This window comes from Lytechinus pictus, chromosome 12 (genome assembly GCF_037042905.1).
Source record: "Lytechinus pictus isolate F3 Inbred chromosome 12, Lp3.0, whole genome shotgun sequence".
Lineage (NCBI taxonomy): Eukaryota > Metazoa > Echinodermata > Echinoidea > Temnopleuroida > Toxopneustidae > Lytechinus > Lytechinus pictus.
This window is the reverse complement of record NC_087256.1, coordinates 24842759-24857831: the sequence shown is the minus strand read 5'-3', so window position 1 is coordinate 24857831 and position 15073 is coordinate 24842759. Positions and strand designations below refer to the sequence as shown.

Here is a 15073-nt window from a genome sequence, read left to right as displayed (position 1 = left end):
GGTGCTCTGGAAAGATGATGTAGATCTCCCAATTTGAAGGGCAAAATTAGATTTTTCAGCAGGGATTTTTGGTGAGTAACAAAGTCAGTGCCTGAGTATATACATGTATTGGCACTAATGCAGTTTTGCACTTGCCTGTGTTGCGGTGATGATTGACTGTGAGCTGTGCTGCCCTAAGTGGCTACGCTGGCGTAGCCATAGCTTAGTTTGTGAAATACTAAAGTTGACATGTTGACGAATAGCTGTCAGGCTGTGAATAATGCATTCAATATTTCATAAAATAATTTTCAAGTGAGTTTTTATCAAATAAGAAATTAAAAATTATGAAAAGGATTCCTCAAAGTCCAAATTCTGTTCAAATCTGATAAACTTCATCCTATTAAATTTGATGGACAAAATTGTAAAAGTTAGAACGTCCAGTCAATTTAATACATGAGATACAAACAATGAATAAACATTAAATGAAAAATCAATAACAATGAAGAACTGTAATGCGAAACCATGCGCTGAATCATGAAAAAATGAATGGCTCTCGAAAACTGAAAGTGGCTCTGGTAAAATGAAAAATGGATCTCAATTTTTTTTTTTAATGGCTCCCTAAAAATAAAAAGTGATTTCAACACTGCCTAGTTGACCTAGTCTGCAAGCACAGACTCATGTTTGACACTGTAACCAATAACAGGTCTAGAGTTAAGACTAGATGCCACAGGCTCTGTCAAAGCCAGCCACAGAACATAGTGAATCTAGTCTCACTACTTCAGACTCTAGGTGGTTTCAAACCGCCTCGATCACAAGAATCCCCGTTAAATTACGAGAACTTTTTTAGGCTGAAAAATACCCATTAATTATTCCTGCATTCACACCGCCCTGAAACATACCCTTCGGGATAAGTTCCTGAAGTAGTTCCTGAAGTTACGAGCATGCGCAGTATGGTCTGATAAGCAAGCAAGGCGCGAGATTCAAAATCACTAGCCCAGCAGCCACCCACGGCGCCGCACCCAACGACATGCTGGGCTAAAAGTTCCCGTAATTTGCTTTCAGACCGCCAAAATACCCACGACCTTGGAAAAATCCCCGCGAAAGTTCTCGTAATTTCGCCAAGTACCTACTATTTATCGGGTATTTTCTTTCGGGGATATTACGCGTAGTTTGCTTTCAGACCGCCAAAATACCTGGTATTTTCTGATCGGGGTAAATTTCCCGATCAGAGAATACCTGGAACTGGCGAACTTCGAGGCGGTCTGAAACCACCTTTAATATCATGCAATTTGCCAATTGCGTAAACCAAGGGTCTGTGCCTGCAGACTAAGTTGACCAGTCCTGGATCTTGATAAAATTGAAGAGTTATAGGGTAAGTATTTTAATTGCATATATTTAATAAGGGTAAACATTAGTTCAGGGTTGTTCTGACCGAATTAATGGTTTCTTGGATAATTATGGAGCAACATGGGTTGGGCTAATGAAAACAGGCCGGACTAAGGTATGGGAAAGCCATTAAATCTTGCAAGGGAGTACTCCCTGATCTTATTATTAAGGTCTCACACACAATGCTTTTCATCCACCTTCTACTAGAAGCGAGCGCATATCTCCATACATTTATGTACAAAGAGAGCAGATCTTTCATCTTCTTAAAGCCAACTCCCCTTCCCCTTCCTCCTTGTAGAGTAAACACCTTTCAGCCTGCACTACGTGTACATTCTTCACACATGTCATGGAAGGGATTGCTAATGAGATAAACGGTTCAGTCTATTTTACTCTCCAACTTATTACACGAAGATATGTTTTCTTCATTAAAGAAAAAAAAACTACATAAAAGACTCGTCATTTTGTTCCTTTATACATGTAGGGAGGGTACATGAAAATATTGGAAAAGTGAGAACACAAGCTCTTTAAAGGCCAAGTCAACCCCAGAAAATTGTTGATTTGAATCGATAAAGAAAAATAAAACAAACATAACGCAACAAATTTCATAAAAATCGGATGTAAAATAAGAAAGTTATGACGTTTTTAAGTTTTGCTTATTTTTCACAAAACAGTTAAACGCACAACTCAGCGATATGCAAATGAGAGAGTCGATGATGTCCATCACTCACTATTTCTTTTGTTTTTTATTGTTTGAATTATACAATATTTCAATTTTTACAGATTTGACAATAAGGACCAACTTGACTTAACCATAAACTGTTAAAATAATGGTAATTCCACATGTTCAGGGAGTAATAAAATTTTGTTTCACATGACAATGGGGAGAAAATTTGAATTTTTCATATTTCATATGATAAAATACAAAAGAAATAGTGAGTGGGTGACGTCATCAGTCTGCCAATTTGCATACCGTCCAGGATGTGCATATAACTGTTTTTGTGAAATTAAGCAAAACTTTAAATGTCACAACTTTCTTATTTTACATCCGATTTTGATGAAATTTTCAGTGTTTTGCTTGTTTGATTTTTCTCCTTTTATTCAAATTAACTTTTTGGTAGGGTGGACTTGTCCTTTAACAAAAAAAAATCATGATATTAACAGAAACTTTCTATTTGTCAATGAAAAGGAGAATTTACAAAACCTGAAAGACAGTGAGTTAAAGAGAGTTTGCACTTGAACAAATATTAACAGTTATAATAATATAAAACGCATTTATGAATAGCAAATAGTAATTGAACAGCGTTTTATCTCAGATCATTTGGTATCATTTTTGATGTGGTATCAGTCCAAGCGTGAGATACTAAAACCACACAAGTTATGATTTTGGATAATCCATGGAGGTAGAACTTTTAACATTTGATAATCAAATTTTCACTCGGGTGCTTTAGGTGTATACTTACGTGTAATGTTAGGTGTATGTGTTGGCCCTACACATTTGCATTCCACTCAAATGGTTCGTAAGTAGCAGTCTGAACATGCTACCTTATATACTTTTATGTTTTTTTTGTCACATAGCTTTGACAAATTGTGAACCCGAGTTTCCATTTATCTATTTATTCTCTTATCTTTCGTCAAAGGAGACAATTCACCAATGATGTAAATAGTAATTTTCTATTTAAAAAAAATAGTCTCTTCTGTTTATGAAAACCTGTGATTCTGTTTCAAACTTGATCTAAAATGGAAATTCTGTTTTCTCATAGAAAATGAACAAAGTAAAAACATGAATTTCATTTTGCAAAGGAAAATTAAATGAATTTTCTCATGTAAAGCCCCTTTCACAATTAATGGTGCGACTGCTTACAACCGTTGCGATTCTGAGCAGCATATATTGTGACCTAATGATCGCAAACGATCGCACAAGCAATTGTGAAAGCCCCTTTAAGTTATACAAAATGCATATCACTCTCCCTTAAACAGTGGTCTTACATGGAGCCCTAAATAAGTACAAATAAATTGAAATCAAATAACATTGACGCATACCACATACACAACAGTTAAAACGAACGTCCAATAAAAATTAATCAAAAACAATTCAAAGACATTAAATATAAATACTCACTTTGTCAAATACTGTCCTGCCATTCATTGCTGCCATTGCTGTTTCTGCCGTCACACTGTCGTAGAATTCTACAAAACAGTAGGGATCACTATTCCCTTGCTGTAAAATAAAATAAAAAATGATTGAAAAATAAGTTCAGAATCACTTCTTTTATTCTAAATCATTCAATGTTACAATCAGAAATCATTATTCAAGAATCAAGATTCCAGACACTAAAAGTAACAGTACATAACATGTACATATGAGGCTGCATCATACATACACCTACACACCTACAAGGCATCTTGTTTTGAATGGGTAGACTTTCAAGCAACAGGAAAACAAAACCTTCAATTGGCTTTCCAGTTTTCACTTCTAAGAAATACACCATTCACTTTAAATTATTACTTCACTACGGTACTCTACATAAAGTATGCTTTTCTAAAAGCAGGGCTCCACACTAACTCTTTTTTTCTACTGGTCCAACCTGTTCATGTCGAGCCAGTAGATAACCATTTTTTTCATATTTTACTGGTCCAAACCTAAAATTTACTGGTCCCCCAAAATTGAGAAAAACAATAAAAAAGAATTAAGTTTATTTTGCTGTCATTTATTGCTTTTATTGCACCCCCAAATAAACCAATACAAACACACAATTCAAATTATGAGAGCCATTTCCCAATTTTGAAGAGCCATTTTGGAAGATGCCATAGCCAGGGCGAGACAAACCCGCTTGCCTGAGGCAAGTGAAAATGACGGGCGGGCAAGCATTTCTCAAAGTCAAGTGGTTGTTATAAAAATAAAATAATAAAATGTCAGTGATAATCACAACTATCTCTCATATATTGTCAAACCAGTCAAAAAACAGTGGAAACTGATGTAAAATCAGCGCCAAATACAGATAATTTATCGCCAGGTACCTCGTTCGAAGAACTGTGCCATCTCATCTTACGTTCTATGTGCGCATGCGAATTTGCCGATGCAACCCCCCTCCAAAAAAAAAAAGAAAGGCAAACGTGGCTAAAATTTCACATTTTTAATCTTTAAATACATGAAATGGACGTCTATTTTCCATATTACCTTGAGATTGTTTTGATCTAGTTGGAAACAACCGAAAAAATGAAGAATATTCAGCTCTTTCTTGACTCTGATTTTGATGATGTTACACTCGGTAAATGTTTTTTCTTATTGTTGTCCCACATGTAGACTTTCATGGTGTTGACCAAGTGTTAATGTTGCAACACCATGAAAGTCTACATGTGGGACCACAATATAAAAAAATATTGACCGAGTGTAACATCATAATACGATGATGAAAATACAAGAGAGAGGTGAATATTCTTAATTTTCTTGATAGTTTCCAACTAAATCAAAACAATTTCAAGGAAATATGGAAAATAAATAGCATGGATTTAAAGATGCAAAATGTGAAATTTTAGCCACTCCAGTTGGTGAAGGCTTGTTTTTTTTTTTTTTTTTTTAACATCATAAAACGATCTTTTCCAGAATCAAGAAAGAGCTGAATATTCTTCATTTTCTTAATACCGGTAGTTTCCAACTAAATCAAAACAATTCCCAGGAAATGTGGCAAACAGATGACCATTCATGGATTTAAAGATGCAAAATATGAAATTTTAGCAACTTTTGGGGAAGGTTTTTTTTTTTTTTTAAACACTTTTTTTAACCTTTAACGCCCATTTAGATCTACTAGTACTATAGCAAAAAATAAACGTAATGACTCAGGCCTACTTTGCTGAAAATATACTTATAATTATAAATGTGTGTTCTTTACTGTACATGATTCTCAATTGTTTTTATTTTATATAATGAAAGAAAATAATAAAACAAATTGGGCAAGCAGTTTTTTCTATCGGGCAAGCAAATATTTCATCACTTGCCCTGTCGGGCAAGTGATGAAATTTTTTTTTTGGTAGAGGCCTGCCATAGCCATATCTTTAATTGACAATAAGAGAAAATATCATTTTTGTCAGTTTGATATATTTTTACTGGTCATGTTGGACCAGTAAAACTGGCTTTTTCTGAAGAGTAACTGGCCCGACAGCGATTTTTTTTTAAAAACTGGTCTGAGACCGTCAGACCAATGCCAGTGTCATGCACTGCCCAAAGCATATTTCACGAGCATGGTGCGACATAAGCGCTTGCCCGATTGCCCGGGGCAAGTAAAAGTTAGTGTCGGGCAAGTGTTTTGAAGCAAAGACAAAAACTGCTTGCCTGAATCGGGCTAGCAAAATGCTCATATGGAAATTTTATTTTAGAAAGATTCCCCATATTTCACCATCAAAATATAGAAAAGAAAAAGAGACAAAAAAAAGCAATATCATTAATTTCTTCTTTAAAAAAAGTTTATAATTCGAATTGCAAAATTTGCGCCATTTTCTGCAATAAACACACAGCTCAGAAACATACACACACACACACACAGAATCAATGGCAGTCTAGCATACCTAGCTAGCTAGCGCCTAGTCCACGCAGCCGATGCATGTAGTTAAGCTTCTACGGAGTACGGTGCTGCACGAACGAAGTTTGCTCCGGAAGAAATCTCCCACAGAACTGTCAAAATTCACATTTCTTACCAATGAAAATTCTTGTAATGTCCATATTTCCTAAAAATTGGGGTAGCTCTGTCATTTGTAAGCGGTAAAAGGAGAATTTTTCATTCCTGTTATGCTTCAAAAAGATCGGGTTTCGAATGATCGTCTGTATCGCACACACTGAAATACATTGTTTGACAGTCCCACATATGCATTTGTGTGTATGTTGATAAACGTGGTTTCTTTCGTAACTATTTTTTAGCCAAGGAAATTGATGAATTTTCATCTTTATTTATGACTGGATAGTTTGAGCTTTCTTCCTCTCTATTTTCTTTCTTTCTGCCTATCTTTCCTTCTTTTGAATCTCTTTATTTCTTTAAATTTCCTTCCTTCTTTTGTTCATTTTTTCTGTTACTATACATGTAGCTGTCTTTCTTTTTGTCATTCTTTTCTTTCTATCTTTTTTTCTTTCTTCCTTCCATCCAACCTTTGTTTACCTCTTTCTTTAATCCTTCCTTCTTTTTCCCCTTCCTTTCATTCTTTCTTACTGTCTTCCTTCCTTCCGTCCATCAATTCTTTACCTTTTCTTCCTGTCTTTTTTTCTTCCTTACTTTCTTCATCCCTTTCATATTTTCTTTTCTTTCTTTATTTCTTTCCTTTATTCCTTCCTTTCTTTTTGTCTTTCATTCTTTCTTTCTCCTTCCTTTCTTTCTGTTTTTCTTTATTTCTGTCTTTCGTTCTTTTGATCTTTCTTTTTTCCATCCATCTTTTCTTTTCTTCTGTATTTTTTCTTTCTGCCTTCCTTCATCTCTTTCCTTCATTCCTTCCTTCATTTCTTTCTGTCTTTCGTTGTATCTTTCTTTTCTTTTTTCTTTTTTTCCTTCCTTCCATCTATCCTAATACCTTTTCTTTATTCCTTCGTTCCTTTCTCTCATTTTCTTTCTTTCTCTTTTCATTCCTTCCATCAATCCTTTACCAATTCTTTTTCTTTTCTTATTTGTTCCTTTCTTTCTCTTCCCCTCAGTTTTTTCTATTTCTTTTCTTTCCTCCTTCCTTCTTTTTGATTTTCTTTTTTTTTGTCTTTTGATCTTTCTTTTTGTTTTCATCCATCCTTTCTTTTCTTCCTTATTTTTTCTTTCTGCCTTCCTTCATTTCTTTCTGTCTTTCGTTGTATCTTTCTTCTTTTTTTTCTTCCTTCCATCTATCCTTTACCTTTTCTTTTTCTCTTTCTTCCTTCTTTCCTTTCTCTAATTTTCTTTCTTTCCCTTTTCCTCCTTTCTGTTTGCCTTTTTTCTTTCTTGTTTTTCCTTTTATTCCTTTCTTTCCTTCCTTTCTCTTCCTCTCATTTTTTTCTATTTTTTTTTCTTTCTTTTTTCTTTCCATCCTCCCTTTCCCTTCTTTCTTCCTTTCTTTCTTTCCATCTTTCTCTTCCCCGCAGCCATTCTCTCTCTCTTTCTTAATTTTTTTCTTTCTTCCTTTATTTCTTCGTCCTTTCTGTCTTTCTTCTTCCTTTTTTTCTTTCATTCTCTCCCCCTCTCTTAATTTTTTTTTCTCTGGTTATTTTCAGTGATTTCCCCTTTTTTTATTGTGTGTCCTAGCCCCCTCCAAAATATATGAGATTAGGAAATTAATTAAAGAGCATATTACCATTTATTTTGTCATGATGTTCAAGATAAAAATCATTAAAAAAAAAGAAATACAACTACAAGGTACATCAGTAGTCATGTTGAAAAATGTATTTTTAAAGCCGTCAATGGTATGGTATGTAAAACTATAAAGGCTATAACTTGTTTTGAAGCAATAAAACTTTGTTTTGAAGGATTTTTTGGGCAAGTGAAATCTATATTCGGGCAAGTATTTTCCAACTATTTGAAAATTTACTTGCCCGACTGGGCAAGTGCTTCAAAAAAGTTATGTAGCACCCTGTTCACGAGGAATAAGGATTTCTTGTAAGAGAGAATTGCAAATTGAAATCTAAATATTTAAGGAAACGATTCTGACCCATGAGTCATGTTACATACATGTACAATGGTAACTTTGCCATCCAGTTGAAGCTAGTATCATTATAATAATGCTCAATGGCCGATCAAAATCGAGGATTCTGTAGAAGTTACCATACATGTTATTATAACTTTTATGCAACAAGGTCCTGAACATGTGACAATCTACTGAAATTTTAGTTGTGTCAAAAGGTTCAAAAGACCATGAACCTTCAATAGAAGTCATTTGAAATTATTGGTTTTTTTTTCAAATAGATTCATAATGAAACCATATGGCAAATCATGGGAGAAGAAAAAAACAAGTGGAACGCCTCTGGCAGTTTCGCATGCATTATGCGATTCGATATAGCAGTGCTCAGTGCTGACTCTGAAAACAGCTATTGAATAATTATTCACAAAAGAAAACATTCATATGATAATAAAATACCAGTACTATGTCCACTGACCCAAAATGACCTTTGACTATGATCATGTGACATAAGACATGTGCAAACAAATCATTCACACTTGTTTACCCTTATGTCTACATGTATGTTTTTTTATTGTGTAGATCCGTAAACTTTTTAAGTTATGATGCCAATACAACAAATACCCCAAACAGCCAAAGATCACTGACCTTAAATGACCTTTGATCTTGGTCATGTGACCTGAAACTTGCACAGGATGTTTACTGATATTTGATTGCTCTTATAATTTATTAAATGGATCCACAAACTTTCAAAGTTATGATGGCAATTCAACAAATTCCCCCCACATGTGCAAAATTCATTGACCCTATATGACCATTGACCTTGGTCATGTAGCCTGAAACTCGCACAGGATATTCGGTGATACTTGATTGCTCCTATGTCTACATGTAGGTTTCATAAATTAGATCCATAAACTTTTACAGTTATGATGGCAATTAAACTAATACCCCAACATGGCCAAAGTTCGTTAACCCAAAATGACCTTTGACATTGGTCATGTGACTTGACACTCAGACAGGATGTTCAGTGTTATACCATTACCATTATGTCCAAGTCTAATGAACTAGATCCATAAACTTTTAAAATTATGACATTTCAAAAACTTAACCTTGGTTAAGATTTCAATGTGGATTCCCCCATCATGGTCTAAGTTCATTGTCCCTAAATGACCTTTGACCTTGGTCATGTGACCTGAAACTCCAGCAGGATGTTCAGTAATACTTGATTAACCTTATGTCTAATTTTCATCAACTGGGTCCATATACTTCCTAAGTTATGATGACATTTAAAAAACTTAACCTCATTCCAATGTTGACGACGCCGCCGTCGGAAAAGCGGCGCCTGTAGTCTCGCTCTGCTATGCAGGCGAGACAAAAATAATGAAACTTTGGTAGGTGCATCTTTTGAAATGAGGAATTTTTTCAGACCAGACTATGAAAACATGTACATGTATTACACCTTTTTTAACTAAAATTTACTTCTACATTAAAGAGATTTCTGTCAATTCTCTGGTCTAAACAGATAAGATTAAACTTTAGCAAAGTTTACCTGTAAAAATTATGTAAAAGTCTAGAATCACAACATGACTACAAAAATATTTCCCAGGAAAATCATGCTAACTAATATCTATTAACCACATTTGTTCCTGTGACACTTATGATTGAGGGTAACAATCTTGCCTGTTTCTATAACCGTATCTGAAATAAAATACAAGTACAATTTAATTCAAGTACAGTAGCAAAAGAGATGCAAATTTGTTCTTCATGAAAAAGACAAGCTCAAACCAAAGGTTTTCAAAATGTTGTAATGATAGCATTTCAAATTAACTCTCGAGTTCAAAGTTTCATGCCTGTTGATTAAAATTCACACAAATTTTATTATTCTATAAAATAAAAGCAGGAAATAATTGAAAGGAAAGAGTGAACCATGAATTGTAATACACTGAAATGAAAATCAATTCCATCTTGTATTAACATGTATTACTCTTCTTCTTTGTGCTAATAAACTTTCATTTGGCATGCCAAAATGTCCTTTTTTTACTCCTTCATGAAAAAAAAAAAAGAACTTAGAATCAGAAGATGATGAGTCCGTTTTCAAGAAAATTGAGTAAATAATCACGTACATGTTGTGCAAACTTTTAATAACTTTATATCATTTAAGTGAAAAATGAGGAATGTAGGGACAGTGATTTTCCGCGATCGCGGAAAACGGACGGAATTCACGGAAAGGGCCTTTTGAAACGGAAAGTGGCATTTCAAACGGAAAATCACGGAAAACGTATTTTCCCTCAAAATACACAGAATAGCAACAGAAATTACTCCAAAATCACAGCAAAATGAGAATATTAAATGGCAAAAAAACCCCAGAAAACACGATCTCACTTCGCTACTATCATGACAATTCACACATCGTGACTGCACTCGACATCAGCACACTCGTTTGTACCCTGCACCGTACCCGCGCCGGCCGGGTTGGGCTTCACATGCACACATATCGTTCAACTACATGTACACGGTTGTGTGTTGCTGCCCTCTACGTTTGAAGATGTAACAGCACGATATCGTGGTCTTAAAATCCAAGATGGCGGATTGGGGAAAAGCCGTTAACTGATGATAACGATGTCCAAAACCCCCAAAAATTATCGATGAAATATCATTTCACCGTGAAATAATGCTAATAATATGAAAGGTGAGGATGTATGCATGCAAAATGGGTGTGTAAAAATATTTTATGCACCCGCATAGATCCGATTAGAACGGATTTTATTGTGTTGTTGGTACAGTAGCAGATACAAATTTTGACCAGTGCGAGTGTGCGTGTTGTGATTTTGCTATTCAATGTGTAAACGGAATTGTCACTTTTCCGTGTGTACAAAGTCTATGGGGAAACGGAATTTCCGTTTTCTGACATGCTGAAACGGAATTTGAGATTTTCTGAAACGGAAAAGGCAATTTTTTAAAACGGAAAATCACTGTCCCTAGGAATGGTTACCCCACACTTCCCCGTGTTTACTATCTTGAGCTCCTTGATTCTTGGGCTGGAGATTTTGAGTTACCATTGACATTGCCAGCTGTGAATTTACAGTAATTTTCATTTGAAATTGGGCCAAAATTTGGCTGAAATTTGATTGTTCAAGTTGACATTCAGACTAGCTATCATTAGGCCTACTGGCTATAACATGTACATGTAGGTATCTTGTCAAAATAGCTTTGTCTTTCGTCCAGGAATCCTGCAAGAGGCCTTTCATTACCAATTCACAAACTTCATCAAAGGCAAAACAATGGCAATGGAGAAAAGCCAATACAGTGTATGAAAAGTATCATACTCATAGCGAGATTCCTGCTGATAGACACGTCACAGCATAAAAGTTTTGAATTTAGCAAATATAGGCAGTAGATCTAATGATTAAAAGACAAGTCCACCCAACAAAAAGTTGATTTGAATAAAAAGAGAAAAATCCAACAAGCATAACACTGAAAATTTCATCAAAATCGGATGTAAAATAAGAAAGTTATATGACATCTTAAAGTTTCGCTTAATTCACAAAACAGTTATATTCTAATCCTTGTTGGTATGCAAATGAGGAGACTGATGACATCACTCACTCACCATTTCTTTTGTATTTTATCATATGGAATATGAAATATTCAAATTTTCTCCCTGTTGTCATGTGAAACAATGATTAATTCCTCCCTGAACATGTGCAATTAGCATTGTTTAATACTATATGGTTCAATCAATTTGGTCCTTATTGTCAAATCTGTAAAAAAATGAAATATTGTATAATTCAAACAATAAAAAACAAAAGAGATAGTGAGGGACATCATGGACTGTCTCATTTGCATGTCACTGAGTTGTGCATATCACTGTTTTGTGAAAAATAAGCGAAACTTTAAAATGTCATAACTTTCTTATTTTACATCTGAATTTGATGAAATCTTCAGCATAATGCTTTTTTGATTTTTCTCTATTTATTCAAATCAACATTTTTCTGGGGTGGATAGGTTGTGACTCTCCTATACATGGGACCAACATTTGCGTCCACACCTGCACTGAATACAGTGGTGGGGCACGCTAATACACAACGCTGTAGCATCAGACTTTTTATTAGACGCGTTTCGGCATGAGCGGGACTCGAACCCCTCACGTTGAGATCTACAATCTTATCTGAAACATGCGCTCTAAGTTACCGACTGAGCTACCTGCCTCATGCCGGGGGGGGGGGGGGGGGGTACTCTACCTAAAAAGTGGTAGGTATGTGCCGCGGGTGAGACAAAAACCAGGGACCTTGGAGCGGGCTTATTGTAAAAAGGAGGGCCTCGGAACGGGCTTCGGAACTAAATGTTTGTGAAAACAGGGGTCCTTGGAACGGGTCGCCTGCGTGTGTATCCTTATGCTATGGAACGGGCATACGTGCATGCAGCTAGCCCGACGGCATGGGCGCCGGGTGCGCTCGCGCAGAGGCAATGGTCGGACAGCGCTCTGCGGCCGCTTTTCACCAAAGTTACAGCTCATTGTGGCGGATCAATGTGGCCGGAACGGCGTAACAAAAAATATGCAAATCTTTGGATCAGATTTCTTTCTTCTTTTCTCTCAATAAGAAATCGCTATGCTTTGGAGCGGCTATCTTTGTTCTGTTTCTCAATAAGATAAAAATGCTATGCCCTGGAACGGAAATTTGAGTGTAAAAATGGGGGTCCCCTCCGCGGCACATACCCACCACGCATTTTATACTGAGTGACGGAATAAAGCCATATTTTGACGGAATAAAGTCATATTTCGGTATGTATTTCCACTCCCTCCCCATCATATACGTTCTAACTTCTAGACTATAATATCATGGCTAGATATAATATTATTAATCTGAACCTTGGCTTCTCCATGTTTTTATTTTCAATTTTAGTGGGGGTGCATATGGTCCATAATATTATGGAACTCTTGCCTTTTCCTTTTCCAAACTAGACCTTTCTGTATTTTTCATAGATGAGTGAAACCCCCAGCCCAGAAAAAAAACACAGATGTCTGATGCACAGCCACACACATGCACAGACTCACATCAGGGTTAAATACACGTGGACATGCATACAACACGGATACTAGACGAGACCTGGCTGAAAGTTAAAAAAAAAGAAGTAAACTCACCTCTGCAATCATTTTACAACTCTTCGTCTTTGACGGAGCAATCTGTAAAAAGAGGTGGAAAACCAGCTCCTCTGTGACCCGTCGATCCAGGTTCCCAACATATCTGTCAATAAATTACAAATGCAATATAATAAATTGGGGTTTCAAAATGTAAAACGAAAATAAAACAAGGTCAGGAAAGTTCTCGTTTACATCGCATTGCATTGCCATTGGCATTGCTCTCACACCACACCATACCGGTACCGGTTTACATGCTCAACACACACATGACACAGCGCGATAAAAAATATGCGATAAGAAATAGGCTAAATTTTACTCACAATGTTCTTGGCTGGGCATCATCTTCGTACATCTGAATATCAAAGAAAGAAAAGAAAACTCATGTTAACAAATATAATGTCTTTATTCACCTAATATACAAGAAAAACAGCTAATAAGTGAATTTACTTACCATCCGCGAATACGGATCCATGTCCATGATTGTGTAGCCGTCCATAGCAAATGAGTGACGTTCACAATTTCCTGATATCGATCAAGAATCGGTCTCTAGACTTGATTTAGTCGTCTAGATCTGATTTGATAGTTTATACGTTGATCTTCTCTGCCTGAATTTTCGCGATAATTTCATGAATATGAGGAACGGCTAAATATTGCTAAGAGACTAGGTATACTGATCTCGGCGACCTCGACGCAACTCGTGCAATGCACGCTTCCCGACTTCATTCATTCGGCAACGCAAGTGGGCCAACCCGGGGGCCAACGGGGCCCGCAACAGGGCCAACTATTACAGACAATATTATATGTATTCCCCGGATGTATTCAAACCATAGAGATATACTACTAATTGTATATCTCTATGATTCAAACAGATATGTTGTGTGTGTGTTGGAGGGGGGGGGGGGGGGGGGGGGCAGAAAAAGGGTCTTCACCGTATGACAGTACATTCCCCTAAGTTTTTTGGCCCCTCAATGGGGTGGGGGCATCCATGGGCCCGATGTGCCCCTACTTGGATCCGACATCAGGCCCCATTGGGCGGGCTCCTCGAATGAAGAGAAAATACGGGGTATACCTTTAGATTTTTTTTTTTTTTAAATGTATATAACTACGTTGCTAGGCAGGGGCCGCGGAATGGTTTTCAAAGTGGGGGGGCTGAGCCAAAAGTGGGGGGGCTGACCCCTGTACATGGTTTTGGAAACCCCCCCCCCCCCAGTCCCCCCGCTTCCGCGGCCCCTGCTAGGTACATTAATTCTATAAGTCTAAATAATTAACTCGCGCGAGTTGAAATTTTTATATCAGAAAAGATTTTTTATTTTTTAGTGAAACGCGAGCTGAAACTTTATATACTGATCATAGCTAGAGCAGTGGCGGTGGAACGGGCGGGGGTAGGGCGTACTTCCCCTTTCCCTCCTCCTCCAAAAAAAAATCCCTGTAGAAAAAAAATGCCCTTAATATAGACCTACCCTTTGTGAATTATCACTTTTTTCAATCTGCACATTTTCTTCCCGGAAGTTGATTCCCTTTTATTTGTATTGTGAAATAGTTACTTCTTTTTTTTTCTTCTCTCATCTTTTTTCGACCTGAAGTGGAGCGTATATACTCTATAGAGATGACATAATCAGGTGAATTATAATCAAGGAACGTTTTATGTCAAAAAGGTCATTTATCATCTCATCTTATTTATAGCAACATTAGACCCTCGCACTGTTTGCCCAACTATCCCGCCCCCTCCTTCACTTCAATGTAAATAATTACATTTGTTCTAACTTAATTGTACCTTTTATTTGATTTTTTACCAAAAGTGAGTGAGTGTAAGCATCCCACTGGGCATTTTACCTGACATTACCCGGGTTGTAACAGGTAATAACATGGATATTACTACGGTAACAACAGTGGGTAATAACAGGGAAATAGTAGACCAATCCTTTCCTCTTATTACCTGGACCTGAT

General features: G+C 36.4%; 1 protein-coding gene across 1 annotated transcript; it reads right to left on the bottom strand.

The window, feature by feature from the left end:
- Positions 1-2036: 2036 nt before the first annotated feature.
- LOC129273063 (nucleolysin TIAR-like) lies at positions 2037-13655 on the bottom strand. Its single transcript, XM_054910113.2, has 4 exons — positions 13578-13655; positions 13447-13478; positions 13127-13229; positions 2037-3583 (listed from the first exon to the last, which is right to left on the bottom strand). The coding sequence occupies exons 1-4, from the start codon at positions 13620-13622 to the stop codon at positions 3467-3469; spliced, it is 297 nt and encodes a 98-aa protein (XP_054766088.1). The 5' UTR covers positions 13623-13655; the 3' UTR covers positions 2037-3466.
- Between the last annotated feature and the right edge of the window lie 1418 nt (positions 13656-15073).